Source organism: Genypterus blacodes, unplaced genomic scaffold (genome assembly GCF_046128005.1).
Source record: "Genypterus blacodes isolate CSIRO-AG114 ecotype Tasmania unplaced genomic scaffold, CSIRO-AGI_Gbla_v1 ptg000021l_1, whole genome shotgun sequence".
Classification (NCBI taxonomy): domain Eukaryota; kingdom Metazoa; phylum Chordata; class Actinopteri; order Ophidiiformes; family Ophidiidae; genus Genypterus; species Genypterus blacodes.
In genome coordinates this window covers 11,766,551-11,785,000 of record NW_027466834.1, presented here as the reverse complement: position 1 = coordinate 11,785,000, position 18,450 = coordinate 11,766,551, and the positions used below count along the sequence as shown (strand labels likewise).

At 44.4% G+C, this 18,450-nt stretch overlaps 1 protein-coding gene across 1 annotated transcript in view; it reads right to left on the bottom strand.

Annotated features, from left to right (window-relative positions):
• Nucleotides 1-18,450, bottom strand: part of pdhx (pyruvate dehydrogenase complex component X) — a 22,612-nt gene extending 4,162 nt beyond the window's left edge. The window contains exons 1-8 of the mRNA XM_076142490.1: nucleotides 18,261-18,450; nucleotides 16,547-16,630; nucleotides 14,919-15,019; nucleotides 8,917-9,110; nucleotides 8,152-8,250; nucleotides 3,359-3,533; nucleotides 2,594-2,741; nucleotides 839-897 (exon numbers count right to left, since the gene is read on the bottom strand). Of these exons, the coding sequence (XP_075998605.1) occupies nucleotides 839-897; nucleotides 2,594-2,741; nucleotides 3,359-3,533; nucleotides 8,152-8,250; nucleotides 8,917-9,110; nucleotides 14,919-15,019; nucleotides 16,547-16,630; nucleotides 18,261-18,396 (996 nt within the window). The 5' untranslated portion in view covers nucleotides 18,397-18,450. The remainder of the gene's footprint in view (nucleotides 1-838; nucleotides 898-2,593; nucleotides 2,742-3,358; nucleotides 3,534-8,151; nucleotides 8,251-8,916; nucleotides 9,111-14,918; nucleotides 15,020-16,546; nucleotides 16,631-18,260) is intronic.

Below are 18,450 nucleotides of genomic sequence, written 5' to 3'. Positions count from 1 at the left end.
CACATAGGAGCCTTTTACACTGATATTATCTGGGGGAAATGTATGCGTTTACCACTCTGCATTCCACACATTTACTCTCACACACGCAACAAAGAGTCGGGGCTCTGAGCCGGTGCTTCATCTTCATACAGCAGCGTTCCATACGTCGCGCCGACAGAACACACAGTATGTACGCTGGGAATGCGAGGCTCCCGTGACTTTGGCCACATGTAACGGGTTAAGGCAGAAATGCACTTAAAGGAAGCAGACACGATGCTTTCCCCAATCAGGAGCTCAGAAAGTCCTGGCTGGAATAACTAAATTACCAAAGAAAAACATCTGCTCTCGCCTTCATGTCCCTTCACACATTCCTGCGGGTAAATGTAAACATCTAAATGCGTTCTTCCAGTTGCATTTGACTGCTTGAGTCAAGGGTTTACTACAGGAACTCGTCCTACTGTGTGTGCTTAAAGACGAGACGTGTCAGTTACAAGATCTGGGGATTTCCTTCACAGACTAAAACTTTAAAGGACGACTGGGCTCTGTGTTGTCCTGTGCACCTGGCATTAGGGATCGGGAAGAACAATGGCTTGATTATCACCCCAGGATGTCTATAATCGACCAACAGAGACAAAAGAGGTTTGACGACTTCCAAACGGCTCCCGAAATAATGGACGACAAACAGAGTGACTTAATTGAAAGATTTCCAGGTTTAGTCAGAAAAGACACACACACACACACACACACACACACACACACACACACACACACACACACACACACACACACACACACACACACACACACACACACACACACACACACACACACACACACACACACACACAGGTATACTTACTTTGAGTGTGACAGCTGCTGCCTTGATAATGAAATCATTGATGGACACTTTGATTTGTTCTGAAAAGAAAGAAGAGAAAGTCTGTGAGTTTAAATACTTACTAATAAACCTCTGATCAGTATCAAGTACAAATATGAGCCATGTACGAGTCCTGTTTGTTTCAGCAGCAGGTTTACTTTTTAATCAACAAACAGAAGCTCAAAGCCCAGACACTGTTTAGCATGAGGGTTCGCTTGAGGCTCTGCTTGTGTGACGACAGTGGGCTGAGGGGTTGAAGCAAGTTTGGGATGAAAATCCTCTCTAAACCTTTTGATGAATCAATGTGAAAACCGAGCACTGGTGACTTAGGAAACCATGAAACCGATGTGGCCAAACGTCAGACAACACAAAACACAAAGTGAGCGGCGCGTCACACACAATGTTCCCCTTTCTCTACTTCTGGTTCAAACACCCGTCAGTGTAAACACGCCGTTGCGTAAGAAGCTGTGGTTTGCGCAACAAAAGTTGCTAGGGAAGGAAGCGCGAGGCAAAGAAAGCAACAGAAACAACTAACCACAAACTAGAGAAGCTGGAGCTTTCATTTGACGTGTTAACCTCCACCAGGGCTCACTTCTGCCCTGCACACACTACCTTCACCCTCCATCACAGGGCTGTTAACACCTTATTCCTTCCTTTGCTCACATTACCACCTGCCTTGATGCATATTTTAATTTCACTCCGCGCTCTTCTCGAACACCGAAGTGTCAGCACTCTGCACAATCCATGTGAAACGCTCTGAAGCAGAGAGAAACGATTGCTCTCGCCGCGCATGCATGCACGCACACAGGAACTACTGAATACTATGAATGAAAACCGATTATATTCTGACTACACTTTGTCATTGAAGTTGGCTGCTGGCAGAGTTTTGCTTTCTGAACTGCTGACAGACTGTCTGGAGCCAGCACGACCTAATTGGTCAATTGTTTGGACTAGTTTTAGATTAACATACGGTTGAGTCCTCTGGAGATGTTGAGCTTCTGAATAAGACCAAATGTGCAATGGGAAGTGAATATTGATGGAAAGATGTTCCTACAGATACTCATTCAGCATAACGTCGTGCATATGTGTGTGAGTTTTCTTTGAACCTGACCGGAGCCATAACAGCCCTGACTGACCAGATCAGTGCCGGAGCACCTGGATGTAAGAGAATGTCCTCTTTGTGGAAGGAGTGGTCATGGGAAAATGCTGAGATGTTCTTCACAAAACGTGGCGGTTACAAAATAGTGGAAAAAGCCATCCACACACTCCAACGGACCAGTTTGACCGCTCTGTAACCTACAGGCATTGTATCTCATGATCTTTACATTGCAGGAGGGCAACGACTTTTACAGATTGTTTTATCCAAAGCTCAAGCACAAGCTCAGAAAAAGCTAAAAGAGCACGTCAAGCACTAAGTTTGAAGGAGAGACTGAGACAACCATGACTATGTTTGCTTTTACTTGCCCCTTGTTTTGTTGTACTTGATGATATGCACTGAAATCTCCAAGCTAATCGCGTCAGTTGTTTAACCGAAACCCTGTGTGTGTGTGTGTGTGTGCGTGCGTGCGTGCGTGCGTGCGTGCGTGCGTGCGTGCGTGCGTGCGTGCGTGCGTGCGTGTGTCAATGCAATGTCATGCTACGCAACCACGCCGAAGCTCCGGAATGTGTGGAACGTTATGTTACATCGCGTGCTGTGGAGAGGATGCTTGCAGAGACCCCTAAGTCACAAGCTTTTACCTTTGGCGAGGTCTTTCCGGAGCTGCATGATGGCGGCCACGTCACAGTCGACAGTGGCGTAGGCGTGGGGGATCGTGGTCTTGGATTGTGTCAACCTTTGAGCAATCACGCGGCGGACGTTGGAGGCTGGGATCTCTGTGAAAGTGCCCTGGAGCAGGCGGAGAGCGACAGAGGTAAATAAATTGTTGCTACAAATTCGCCATAAATCAATGTCAGCGGAGTGTCTGCTCTCTCAATGATTTAGTTTGAAAAGGCTGTATTAAAGTATTTACAGACACGGCATTGGAGATCAATGGGTCTCACATCTTGCGCTGCACAACATGTGCGTAGTGGAAATGCTACACAAAAGGACAGGCAGCTGAGGGCAATACAGGAACCCAGACAATATGTGACACTTGATGCCCAGGGTGATTGGGAGGCAGGATGTTTTCACAATGTTTTCATCTCTGCCACAAGCACAACAAAGGTACAGGAACAGAGATGTGAAAAGTTATACATTTTTTGGAACATAGGACTGTGACACCACGTACGTAAGTCGCTTTGGATAAAAGCGTCTGCTAAATGATCGTAATGTAATGTGCATCTGAAATTAGGAACAAGCACAAGTGGGAGATTTGTGGAAGTGATTTTGACACTGCGTTTTGGGTAGCATTCATACTTTGCAAATGTGCAGATGTGTCTCAACCAAATCAGGAAGTGTCTATCATAACGTGTACACGAAAGAGTGTCTTTCAGATACAGTATGGTGCAGACGTGTCTACTCACCGGGGCTCCTGGCTTCCCTGGTATAGAGAGAGGTGGTATGTTGGGTCTGCTGCCTGGAGGTGGAGGGGCAGCTGCTGGGGTGGGGACGGGAGCCGGGTCAGCTGGGGCGGGTGGGGCGGACACGGCCGGGGCTTCTTTGGGAGCAGTGGATGCCTTCAAAAGATTCATTGCATCTCTGCGTGGAAACAAAAGCAGGGAAACAAAAGTGTGTAAACCTCTTTCCTCCAAATAAAATCAGACCTTTTTTGTCATTTTATTGCGGCTTATCTGTGCATCAAATTCTTCTTCTTTCATTTGTATTGTCATGCTTGTAGTGGAGACAGGGGTTACTTTCGGTTATCCTCTCTGTCCCAGTAGAGGTGCGTCATGGGAATCACTTGCAAGTCATAAACAAACACACCCTCAAGAAGAAGGCCGGGATCAGGTGTCGGACATTTCATTCCCAAATAGTGGCAGGGAAAAAGCATATTTAAGCTCTTGCAACTTGTATAGGAGTTTATGGATGTCGTTTCTTTTCATTGTTTTTATCCTCATGCTACTGGAAGATAGATTTTATTAAATGGAACTTTGCAACAAACATCACTCTGCAATGTCAAAACCAATAAATCAGGAACCAATTTCAATAAGTAATCGGAATTTATGAAATAAATATTCTAATTTGATCTGAAGATGAATACTGTATAAATCTGAGCTTTATTGGGTTGGGGATTTCCTCAAGGAATGGAAAATGTAATTAAGTCAAAGACCAATACTTCAATTTTTAAATCACTACCTCCATCAGTCTGAAGCCCAGCAGTCACACGAAAAGCAATACAATTTCTTATGAAGATATTATCATTAATGTCTGTGAGAGAACAGATCATGATTTAATCTTTCATTGGAGTTATAGCATTGCCTTCGGATGATGTCATTTACGTATTCCTGCATACTAGGGTCTGTTGTATTTGACCACACAGATGCTGCTACATTTGCCACATACGTGTGTTACATAGAATGACAGTGGTCCAGCGCTGACGGCAACAGAGGAAGTGATTTGGGTCAGGATACTGCAGAGTCCTGACACACGGGGATAACATGGAGGTGTTGGAGGAGGGGAATGACGATCGAATGAGAGATTTGACCTAGATTTTCTCTTTTTTTCATCCATTAATTTTGCACAGACAGAGGTGGGAGGGGCAGGTATCAGGTGTGTCGGCTTGGAGCTCTGGTTCCAGTTCAGTGCACTGGGGCCCACCTATCCTCACGCATCCCAGCCTTTTGTCTGGACCAGCTGCCCCCTGAGCACACTGAGCAACCAGGAGAGGTCTGGGGCCCCATGGCTATTTTCTGCTTATCCCTCTTCCGAGCTCTCCATCTCTTTTTATCCCCCCCCCCCAGAACACTTGCGCCTCCCTCTCTCTCTCACTCTGATAGGAGGAATTATTTGCGGAGGGACTGAGGCAACTTGGAAATCCCCCAGCCAACTTGAGAGGGCCACGCTGAATGTTTAAGGATTACAGAGCGCCACAGGTCATGAGTAGGCTTTCACAACAGAAAACAAAGACAGACCACTGTGTTTCACTACACGGGCCACTTTGCTTGGATAACCACATAACAGGGGAAATAAATAAAAAATAAAAATCAGTGACAAGCGTACTTACTGTAATGCTCAACTGACATTCAACTGAGTGGTTATTTTTGAATTTGAATGCAAATGTGTTACTTTCAGTTTTGGAATCAGAGAAAAGCTCAAGAAGTGAACAAAATGCTGACAATCTCCTGAAAAACAAGGTGATTTGTTCAGAAATCTAATTTAGGATGTACAAGAGAATGTTTTTACCTCTAAATTCATGTATTGCTCTGGACGACAGGATTTAATGAAAAGCCAACAGAAGCAAATTGACGATAGCGCTGCACAGATAGCCTTTGTGTGGCGGGCTGGCTGATCTACACTCACAGGAGGCATATGCTTTTCACACCGCACATTTACACTCCCACTGACAGGCGAGGCAAAGGAGCCGCTGCAAGACTGGGAGATAGTGACTAGAATATTAAAAGGAGATTGAGGCGCTCCTTGCACACACACGCACACGCACACACACACTATCATGTCCACACAGGCACCGAATGGTCAGACACACATGAATACACTCTCAGTCTTCTACTGCCATCTAGGACAGACGAGGGAGGCTGGGAGCAGCACCAAGCTTGAAAAAAAAAAAACACATGACATTAATTGTTTTAATTCAACCAACACTAATCGAGAGCACTCGCTGAAATGAAAGGTTAATTATCATTGTGGCTTGAAATGAGCAGTATTGTGGAGGATGAAATCTCATTTCTAAGCACATTAAGTGAAGGATCTGAATTAAGCATTAAGAGAAACATGACTTAATATGTTCACCCAAAAACACATTTTCACAGCTGTTGTGAATTCTACACTCTTTCTCATGAAAAAAACAAAAAGAAGGAGAGGCAGGGTCTAAATCACCACTTCACCCTCCGGATAGATGGGAAATACCAGTAGTACCACTTCAGAGTCAACCCTTGCAGCAGGATGTACTTCTGAACAGCCCTTGATGGAAGAGGGAACAAAATATAGCGACAGTGCTGTAGGCAGACACTGAGGATGTGCTTGGTTTAGACGTGTGTTTCCGGGGCTGTTAAGTCCTTTGTTTGTTCCAGGGCTTTTTCTTCCTTGTCCAAAACAGCGTAGTCAATAATGTCATCGTAAATTATATCCTACGTACATGTTCACTGAATGATCAATACGTCGTAAACTCAAGCTCATAAAGCACAAATCTGGTGCTGCACATGCCGAAGACGCAGGGATTAAGCATACAGTAGCTGTCATTGTTAGTGAGCACCCGAGTGAATCAAGGTCAGAAATGTCATAAAAACCTTCCGTTTAACATTTTGGGCCAAACGCCAAACTCATTTCCTAGTTTCGGTGAGTAAGAGGAAGAGAAAATATACATTACATTACGTTACATTACGATCATTTGGCAGACGCTTTTATCCAAAGCGACTTACATTACATTACCACCCTTCGCAGAGGGGGGAGCAATTGAGGGTTCGGTGCCTTGCTCAGGGGCACCTCGGCAGGGGCTCAAACCGGCGACCCTCCGGTTCCCAAGCGGAAGCACTACCCACTGCCTCCCTAAATATACACAATGGTAACAACAATTTAAACAGGGTTCCTTTAGAAGTGCGAGTGACACAAATATCCTATTGAGCAAACACTCATTCGTTAAAAATTAGAAAGGTGTAAGTACATTTCACGGGGTCAAAAATATGCAAATGTGTTTCAGCAGCTTAAATCAGAGTGTCACACACACTATGGCCCACAGTGAGCTAAAAATATTCATTATACATTCACCTCAGGCAGCGTTAGCACTGCCTGTTGGCTACCCTTACCCTATTTATGTGGGTGACAATAATAGACAGACAGGCAGGCAGAAAGTGATGGATATGTGTTTTCCTCCGTGCGTCTTTTTAACCCTTGCAGTGGGTTATGTAACAGAGTGGGGAATGGGGGGTTCAGCTTCCCCCCTTTTCTCCCCTCCTGTCGTACCTGATGTGACAGGCAGCAGGGGGCACAGCTATTTTGGCCTCCATTTATGAAGCAAAACATATGAGCAGACAATTTTCTCAGGCATGAAACAGCTGCTCAGCCTAGCCCAAACCCACGCATGTTTCTTTCTGCAAAGTCCTCTAATTCAAGTCTCGGGCTCGTGAGCAAATTAAATGGATAAGCAGGGAACAGTTCCTGCTAAAGTCATTTATTATTTTTCACATATTTTAATACATAATTGAGGGATGTGAATTTCGTCTTTGAACTCTGGATTTCGTCCTTTCATATCCTCTTTCGCATTCTAACACACCCATTTCTGATAACGTATGGTCTGTGTTTCTATGGTCACCGAGGGGTCCGGGAAACTGGGTTGCTATGGCAACAAAAGTGGCTTAATGAGATTCCCCAGCAGGGTGTGAAATGGGTAACAAAAATGTTCCATCAGGTCCCTACTGACAGCAGGTAGAGTCATTAGAGCGTTGTGTTTACGTGTGTGTGTGTGTGTGTAGATTGACAGTCTTGTGTGGCGTGAATATGTCAGATAACAAGATTAAACAACCTGAAATCTTTAACAGCATTTCATCGGCCTCTTTTCACTTAGCCGTTCGCTCCCACACTTTCATTCACACCACCCACTCTGTTGCTACGCCCTTTGCTCCGATTCTTATCGCTTTCCTTCAGAGACGCTGTAGTGTCACCGTGGCCGCTAAGGGACCCTTCCAATTTGTGACCTTCGCCCTGTTCTACATTTTACAATATGCAGCCATGAAAGGGGACAAAATGGACAATGACAACGATGATGAAGAATGATGGAGATGAAAAGTCCAATATTTATCAAATCATGGCCCCATTAATCTGAAAGAGTAGGTTTGAGACCAGCGGTTCAGCCATCAGTGATTGTTGTTTAATCGATGTGGATGTTAAATGCGTCAAATTTCAATCCTGAAAATGATCCTGCCTAACGCGCTGTAATTTTACTTTATTCCTTGCTGTGCAGTCAACTTTAATGCCAAACTTTGAGTCAAAAAAATGTCCACCTTAAATAAGCTTGTTGTCATTGCTTCCCCTGTGTGTACTCCCTGTTTGTAACCTCAGGCTTGGCCCGGGGAGGCTGTGGACACGTGTTTGTTATCTAAGCAGGGAGCCTGCTTGTCCCACGTGGTTACATTAGGTAAGGTGCCCCTTACTCTGAGTTATGAATAGGTGTCAAAGTACAGTAAATGCATGCATCCATACTCACTCCTTGGTGATCAGTCCCCTTGGTCCTGTGGGTGTGGCCAGTTTTGGGTCCAGCCCATGGGTGTCCAAGATGTGCCTTGCTGCTGGGCTCAGACGCAGCCTGGGTGAGTCATGGAGCAGTGAGGGGAACATTTTAGTTGCAGTTCCGCTTTCAGTTCCAGCTGCAGTATTGAACTTACTTTAAAGACAAAAGATGAATATTTTTACACTGTTTCACAAACTACAGCAGCTCTACACAGCTCCGTCCCATTCAATCAGAGGACATTCCTTTTAGTAGTGATGAACGAGCCATCTTCATTTTTACTTAAATGCCATCAAGACTCCTTAAAGTCATTTCTGACCTCTGTAAAGCCGATTTAGCAATTGCGCAAATCTGAATATGTGTATGTGTTTGCATAACAAATAGACCCAGTTTGTTATGTAGCTGCTTTTTTTTTTTCATTCCAGCCAACTATTTATTGTGTAAACTGGGCTGGGCATGTTTTCAAAGGCTGGCAGCGAAATACCACCTTATTTAGCACATTAGATGGAGACAAGTAATTACCGTGGTGGTATTCTGAACTACGCTGATCCCAATTATCAGTTGCAGCAGAAAGATTATGTGAATTAACATTTTCAATTCAGATTTGTAGACTTTAGAAAATCATCTAGACGTCTCTTCTACAGCCACTGCTGCACAGGAATCCCTCACTGTAGATGCTGTAGCCAAGATTAGTTTTCTATTTAAAATAACTGAATGGCTGAAAAGAAGCGAGGAGACACTTACGGCCCCTGGGTGGCTAGTTTTGGAGGAGGAGAGGGAGCGGTAGGGGGTGCAACCGGAGCAGCGGCCGCAGGTGGGGGGGCAGAGGGAGCTGGAGCATCCGGAGGTGGCATCTCCACCTGCTTCCAGTCCTGCCCTTCCTCCACCATGAGGGCAATGAGAGTGCCCAGTGGGACGTTGCGGCTGCCCTCCTCCATCTGCAAAGCAAGTGAGACAAGAGCGAAAAGACTGAAGTGCAACTGACACTGCTGAAAGAAAGAACAGATTGACGCTGCGTGCTTTGGGAGAAAATGACAAACATGATGAGTGGTGAATCAGAGGAAAAAGTGAGGTAAATCATGGTTGGTTCATCAGATGAATACATTTTGACAGCAGGTATGGGGGCGTCTTTCTCTTCACCTCTATTTCCATCTTCCCATCTTCCCCCACTGCTAACCTGACAACAACACAATGTGGCCGGCACAGGAGTGACGGATGTTCTCTCTGGTTGTTCATATCTGTCAAACACTGACACACTATCTTAGGTAGTGATCCAAAACCACTGCAAGCTTGTGCTCCCCTTCCCAAGGTCTGCAAGGTGCTGTTATCCCTCATTCAATAGTCATCGGCTCTAAGCCCGGCACAATGGATATGGCAGGAAAGCTGCTCTCCTATTTTCAAAAGGCATCCACTTGCTTCAAGATGAAGCTCAACCCAAGGACAGAGACAAAGGAAAGGATGAGAGCAAACAAAAGGGAGAGCTACTATTTGCGCTGTTGTCTTCAATCATGTAACATCACGAGGAGGAGATTCTCAAAACATGATCTCACACAATGAGGCTGGAAGCGGCAGTCAATCGATAATCATGGAAAGAAGTGGGGTCACCACACCAACCCCCCACCGCAGCCAGCTTGCAGTTCCAAAGCAGCACACCAATAAACTCATCATGTCCACCTAACCAGAAAGAGACAGCGGAATCTATGAACACCTGAGCTCACTGGTACAAAACCTCCATGATTTGTTTTGTGTCACTGTAGTTCAGGGCGATTAGACGATACCAAGACTGAACATAGTTGTTGTTCCTTAAAGTGATTAGAGGAGCTTTATATTTCAGAGATTCATCAAGCCTATGTTCAAGAACCATTAGTAATTTAGGCACCAGATCTCATCTATACATTTCAAGCCGATATTCTGGTTATATAAGATAATAATCCTCACTCTTATTATACAGACTGTGAAGACAAGTGCTCAGGAAACAAGCATTCAATGAGTTCCTTTGAACATGAACAGAAAAACCCCTTTGTTCTTCATTTAATCTGTCTGCACGGCCTCGCCTGTAAACCTTCACATCTGCGCTCACCAAGTCACGCCCCATGTGTCACTTTCGACAAAACAATGGTGCACATTAATACGGTTTGTAGGTAGGTCATGTAGGTTGACTGGCTGGCTAAGCAGAGCAACAGCCCTGGAATGATTGAGACAGTTTTTCAATAGGAGGTACAGTATGTAGTATAGGGGGGTAATAAATCCATGTTTACTGTAGCTGAAGACTCCTAATAACTGCATTTTACAGCGAGGTAAACATGTCTATGCTGGCTAAAACCAATGCCAACAAGAACCATGCTGCAATAAGATAAATAAATAAATCCTTTAGGTGAGAACAAGAGAACATAGTCAAAGGAAGGTTTGAATCTCACTATTTTAAGATGCAGTCTGTTCATTAACCAATAACTTCTGCCTATCCAATATGGAATCCACTGTTATGGTTGCTTGTGACTACCTCTTCCCCAAAGGCTGGAGTCTGTAGGTCATGTGCGTTCATGCATGTGCACGTGTATGTGTGTGTGTGTATGTGCAGACCCTCTTTTTCTCGATGTTTATTGTCTCTATAGCATCTCTCTTGTCCAGTGGGAGGTGATGAATGGCAGTACAATCTAAGGGCTGCTCTGGGAAATCAGAAATTCTCGAAATTTCCATAGAGTCCCTCTATTCGATTCCAAAGGGATTTCCCCACATGGTAGAGGCATGAGACTGAAGAAAGAAACTCTGCTGTTGTGACATTACACACATACAGCACTCACACACCATTACAATGCATATCAGGGGGGGAAATAAACCAATTCATCCATCGGGTTTATCCAAACAGCCTTTTTAGAGACATTCACAGACGATGATGGTGATGATTATCACCAACCAACAAACTATGTGGCACTGAAACTAGAAAATGTTGTCTATCACATTCATATGCCATCAACCAAACCAAACCCATATGAGATTACAGCTCTATATTAAAAATGTGCCCGCAGTAGTGAGGCCAGGCAACTCTGCAATGTGTGATGCCGGATATGAAACTACAAAAGGCGCCCATGTTGTGTTGTCATCAGAACAGCAAAACATACCGGCTGTGCCAAATAAAGGAGTCTATCATTTCAAACGTTCATGCAAACAAAGCGCCGGAAATGAAGACAGGCAGGTAAGGAGGGGCTAACAAAAACAACAAATCATAATACTGCATTTACGTATTAAGTAGTTTACATCGAGGGACAATAGAGCCAGCCGTAAAAAGCAAACACAGCACTTACAAAAGGGGAAATAAGAACAAACAGGGTCAAATGTTCAGGTGAACCGCATCATCAAAAGGGAACAGTCATTACAGCAGAGATACTCATCAACCAAAAGGTACCCTTACATTAAGCTGTGGGTTGCTAAAGGTCACACACAGCCACACACAGACTTGCAGTGTAGTATGGAGCTCAACACTGCCATCAGTTGGTTAAAGACTGTTTATAAGCTCACACTTTTGCATGGTTCATATATCTTTGTATTGGCCAAAAGAACTATCCCTCCCTTCTCACAGTGCCCATATTAAACGGTCAAACAGTTTAAGATGAGCAGCCGTGACTCATTCACAGCCGGGCTTTTGGGAGCTAATGCGCAAACTGTTCACCTCGGGTCGCAGCGTTTGGCCTTTTACTGTTGCAACATTTCCGCCGTTAAGGGAGATACTAGAAGAGGCTCTTAAGGGGCCCATTCAGAGCCCATCAGCTCAGCTAATGGTATTACAATGTCAGACAAAACCATTTATGAGGTTAAATCTACTTTCTATATAAGTGTTATTATGAAGCCCCCCTCTGGGAGTCTAAAGAGCTCAGTGTTTGCGACCTTTCTTTTTTTAATTCCAACACATTATCGAATGCTGGAGCTTGTACTTTTAGAGTCACTGCTTGGTCTGTCAGCTACTACAGCAGGAATCAGCTCATCGCCAAACGGTGTGCAGTAAAAAGGTACCAACAGATCTGATCCATTTAACCTCAGACAAGTGAGTAAAGTCTTGACAGGCACATACACAACAGAAATCCTTGTTTACAGACTAGAAAAAAAAGAAGTTTGTGTTTGATTAATACTGCATGAGATGCGCAGCACCAAAACAAATCGGTGACATTTTTCTGTCTGTGCAGCAACATCAACTTCCAGTCTGGCATAATTTTAGCCATCTAAACGAGAGAGGACTCGAAGCAACAGCTCTGCCTTTGGGCACGCTGGTGGGATGACAACCTAATTTGCGAGCCGTATCAACACGACGACATGCTGGGTTCTAATTGGCCCGGGACCCTTTGTAAGTGTGTTGCTGCAGTCTCTCCCAGTGCTTTCCTGTGACTCTGTGTCCTGTGCTTACTCTCAAGGAAAATGACACTGTGAAATCATTAAATTCAGCCATTTTGCCTCGAGTCTAGAGGCGATCTACTGTAGTCTGACTAACACACACACACACACACACACACACACACACACACACACACACACACACACACACACACACACACACACACACACACACACACACACACACACACACACACACACACACACACACACACACACACACACACACACACACACACACACACACACACACACACACGCACACGCATCATTTACTCGTTTTGGTGTAAGCAAGCTGCGAGGGTAGAAAGTGATTTATAATAACATTTGACGTAGAGGACATTCGCTTTTGATGTCCAAATGGATTCCTTGGATGGCGATGTGTGAAGACGAACAGAGGGGGGGAATGATAAATGGTAAACTGGCTGTCAGCTCAGCGCGGCAGAACATATTCGATATCTTCATTCATTTGAAGCATCCATCAACCCCGTCGGCCATTTTAGCCATTATATCAACCGCTAATTCCCTCACAGTCGACTCCCCTCTGGATGTATAACCTATCAATTTTTAAGTAAGGCTCTGCTTTCTATTTAAATCAGCGTTTATCTTTACAATCCCGCAGAATGCCGAGGACATACATGCACGCCAATGTCTGTGTGTGTATGTGTGGATCTATGCAACATAAGCGTATGTTACATTACATTACATTACATTACGATCATTAAGCAGACGTTTTTATCCAAAGCGACCTACCGGCCTACCGGCTATGATTAATTGTACCTGGGGCGGATTTTCAGATTGAAGCCCCCCCCCCCAGGTCAGGGTAGAGCAATGCAGTAAGGGAGTGATGAAATACAGTAATCTGTGTTCGTCGTGCTCCCACCCCCCACCTCAATGCTTCGCTAAGGGCAGAATCTATCCTCTTGTTTCCAAACCCCTCCCCAAAAGCCGTGGCTAAAAACTGTTAGAGGGCCACGGTGGTAGTTGACCCCCATAAATAACCACGGCGGGGCCACAGGAAGTTCCCTGGATGCTGCGGCCTGTCCGCACGTTTGACCGCAGGCAGGTACTTATAGCAGCTTTTAAATTAGGAAGCGACTGAGCTACTTGAAGTGTCGCCATTACAACACTGAAGGGCCCTAATGGGCCCGCTGAAAAGCCTCCACACCACAGAGAAGTGCAAATCTTTTAAACAAAACCACTGGCAGCTGTTTTTCTTATTACTTACACACACACACACACACACACACACACACACACACACACACACACACACACACACACACACACACACACACACACACACACACACACACACACACACACACACACACACACACACACACACACACACACACACACACACACACACACACACACACACACACACACACACACACACACAAAGAGAGCTGGAGGAGGCCGGGGGGTGGGGTGGCAGGGGGTTATCTAATATATCCCATCGTTCTCTGCCAGCTTTCTGCTCCAAAGACCCTACCCCCAGTTCTTGGGTGGTTGCTATGGAAACTGCCTCATCTCCAAAGCAGTGAAGGCATAGAGGGAGTAAGGGAATGCGAGTGAAAAGGCATGTGTAAGGAAGATATACAGGCATGTCATTATGTCATTATTGGCCCATCATTAAGCACATGTTTCATTTCTCTTCATGTGTATGGATGTGAACGGGAGTGGAGAGTCAATTCTTCAAAGACGACGTGCGTGTGTGTTCATGCGTGGTCTACATCTGCTACTTTGGGGACTTATTTACATACAAGGTGCTCTCTGGGACACACAGCCAGGTTTGTGCTGATGTATGTGTAAAGTGTCTGTGTGCTCAGGAGTGCACATGGCAAATTGCATCTTGCTGAAACTCGCTGTCGCGAAGATAAAAAAGTCTTCATCCCCGCGTTCGGCATAAAGACGTGGCGGAGACGGAGAGTACTGATGAAAGACAGCTGACCGCCGTGTCTTTGGCAGCCTATTAAATATTCAACAAACAACACTGCCGGGGGGAGGAAGCAGAGGAATATTTGTCATTTCAGACACCTCATCAATGCGTTACTGTCACTGTGTACAGAAGACAGATTTAACAAGCAAATTAGCACAGGAAGCGAAGGAACACTGAAGCACATCTCACACAAACCTACTTAAGATTACATGTGAAAACAAAAGCATTTCCCACATAATTGACGGACCCGAGGAGTAACTCTCTGCGCGTTGAACAGACCGTCCATTACTATAGACGACACACAAAAGCCGTATTTAAGGCTTAACTACGCCTGTTGTTTACAAATAAACAACCTTGTCTAATTAATCCCAGGAGTGGAGGAAGTGGAAGTAGTGGAAGTGTTTTTGTGCTCACTCACCAAGATCCTTGCCATGATGCCGTCATCATTAGATTCCAGGGTAACAACAGCCTTGTCAGTCTCGATCTCACAGAGGGCATCGCCTGCTGCTACCTCTTCACCTACAAAATGATGGCGACACACACGGGAGAATATTAAAATGAATTCCCAAGATATTTGCGCTCAGTTTAAGTGGAAAGGATCTCATAAAGTAGAAATGCACCAAACATAAACGTATGAATCGCTTCATGTTGAAATTTTGAGAACGTTTATGGTTTAAGGGTCAACGATGTGCAAGTGAACAGATGGAACACAGATGCTCTTTTTCCTGTCAATTGATGTTGTTCCAAAAAATGATCCATCAAAAAAACGGCCTGCCTGTGCGTGTCACACCATCGACACTGTATGATTGAGTCCTCTTTGTAGCATATGTGCTCATGCGAGGGAAGGTGAAGGAGATAAAAACAAAGGTCAAGGGCCGTTCCAACCTTGTGAATATTTGTGTCTTATGGCGGGAAAAAAAAAAGAATCTGTGACAGGAGTGGGAGGGCGGGGGCGGGTGTCTCATGGGCATGCCTAAGAGCACAACATAAACAAGGTCAAAACCATGACACGGAGAAAAGTATCTTTTCATACACCATATAGATGGCGTCAAAAGACCTGAGTTTACAAGGTAGGCCAGTAGGATATAAGGGGGCGAGAAATAGGACCTGGCTGGGTCATGGAAAGTGTATATGAGGCTGGGTGAGGGGAAGGGTGAAAAGAGCAGAGGGAGTATCGACATTGGAAGCCCCAGAGAGATGGGAGCAGTGGACTCCAGATTGGATTTGGATGAGGCTTTAACACCCTGTGACCCCAGGGTGAGGTGTGAGGTGCAATATTAAAGATTAAACAGGCGCCCCCGGGCCTCTTCACCCTTGCTCTGCAAGAATGGTAATGGGTGTATATTATCACAATAAAAGATACTGGGCTATATAAGTAGTCCAGGGTAAAACTGTGAATTATTATTAATAATAAATATAAAAAAACATTAAAATCAGGACCTTCATGAAGCTGGAAAATACACACTTTACTAGAAAAAGAACAAAATGGTGCAGACATGCTTGTCTAATCTAAGGGTTCCATCTTGTGGTTCCATTTTAGATGACTTAAACATCAGCTTCCTGTCTTTAAGAGGAGCCCTTATTTCACTTACACATCCTCACAATTGCGACAACATTGCACCCTGAGACAGAGAGCACATGGCAACACAGCACATGTGAGCAACCAATCAGAATTCAGTATGCTGCCTCCTGATAAATGAGCGTGAGCTGAGGCTCCTGGCTGAACAGGGTTGCTAAGCAGTGATGAATAGTGACTGCCACATCGCCTTGAGCCAATTAGGGACCGGAGGCCCTCAGGTGCTCCAACACTCAAGACTCTGGATCTTATAGTGCAATGGACGTCATCGAATAAGTGATTAGTGGGACCACTGGTGTGTGATTATGGGAAAAGAGTGTGTGCACTGAACATTTCCAATTTACATTTATTATTTTGATATGCATGATTATGTACACACATTACTTTCAAGGGAAAAAAGGCATCACATTAAATAAAGCAATACAGAGCATTGTAATGGACAACAGCAGTCTTACATCCCGTTTCCTTACCTTCTTTTTTCAGCCATTTGACAATGTTTCCCTCCTCCATGGTGGGAGAGAGAGCAGGCATCTGGACTTTGACAGCAGAGACACCTAGTGGAAGAGAATAACACACAATTTACATTATGGACATAGAAATATGAGAGGTCCTCAGCATTACAAAAAACAAAGACAATTCAATGAAATCTACACTTTTTTCAGCCGACTCTACTCCTTTGTATGCCACATGAAAGGCAAAAAACAAAATGGACTACAAGTGTTTGGATGCGAGAAGACCCGAGCATTTCTTGTTTAAGCTGGCAGCAGAGGAGACAGACAGAAGAGAAGGATCGCTATGAAAGAAGAATGCTGCCAGGTCACTAATGTAACGGTGACGCTGGCTGACACTGCACCGATGTAGTCATGCAGGCCTTTGAGCCACCGCCAAGTCCTCATACAGTTACCAACAGCAGAGGGCCGGGGTTCAACAGGCTCGGAGCGCGGACATGGCACAGCTCAGAAGGAATAACTGTGCACTTTTTTAACATATAGTTGCTGTGTACTCTTTAGACTGGAGGCCACTGAGGCAAAATGAAATAGAAAGGGACGTATTAGATAGATGGGGTCAGGCTTTAATGAAAATATAGTACAAATGTACAAGCAGTCACTCATGCAAATCTTTATTTGTCCAAGTAAAAAAAATAAATTAATGAACAAAAAAATAAGTAAAAAGAGATGACTGCTTTGTCCATACAGATACAAAATTTTGTCTCATGTCTTTTTGTGAGTTTACAAAATAAAGTGCTTCCCTTGGAATTAAAATGCTTCGTCAATTTATTGATTGATTGATTGAAGAGCACAAACCACTTAAAGTACTTTCATTGCTAAAGAATTAGGCTTCTTTGTTTGAAATTATACGCTAATACTGTATAATGATCACCAGTGACTGTTGTATGTTGCTGCCACCTGGTGGATATATTGCCACGTCGCACATTATGCATTGGAGCGGGTGCTTTCTCCTGTCCAGTCCCACAACTTTGGAATGTCCTCCCCAAAACTCTCTGTTTGTGTGCGTGTGTGTGTCACTACTTACAGTCCATGCTATTTGCAATTAACACAATGCTAACTGTAACACATGAAGCTAAAACACAAACTATTTTCCCCACAGTGTTGGTGTTCTGTGTAAGAACTGAGGGCATTAAACGCACCATTTCAGTATTTTCCTTTCACATATTCATTGATTTAATGATTGCAGTTGTGATATAATTTACTGTACAAACGATGCCTCATTTAATGGTCTCACAATAACCTATACCATACTTATGGGTTCAGTGGCTTGCTCAATAACACTTTATCAGGCTCTGTAGGAGGTGCCCAGAATCGAACCCAGATCACGAAACGACGTTCTCTCATCCACCATGTCACCCCTTCATGTCTCCAATGGATATATTTATTATTTACCTACATTTGTTTCACATTTATTCATTTAACTCTCGCCCAAACACATATGAACAAATAGTTCGCGTATCGACCTAATTATTCTGTCATAGGTTTGGCTCCTTGATAGAACATTTGCGACAAGATTCGTGTCGTAACTGCAACATAATTTCCATGCACAGATCATTTGAATGTTGTCAATTCCTTCAAATGTCAACTATGGCTGTAGATGTCACAGCGACGCTTATCTGTCAACCTTGTCCGACAATGACAGTCGCTATATTGGCGTTAACACGACAACACTTACCTAGGAAACATGGGGACTGAAAGAAATGTCTCGTATGTTCCTGCCATGACGACGCCGTCCCCAAACTTGTTTTGGAATTCCATATTCGGAGGCCATATAAAATTCCTTGACGACCCAGACGCAGAGAGGCCGCCATGTTGTCGTCCTCCGCCCGTAAGAGGCGCCCGTGGATAAGCCTGACGATAAAACA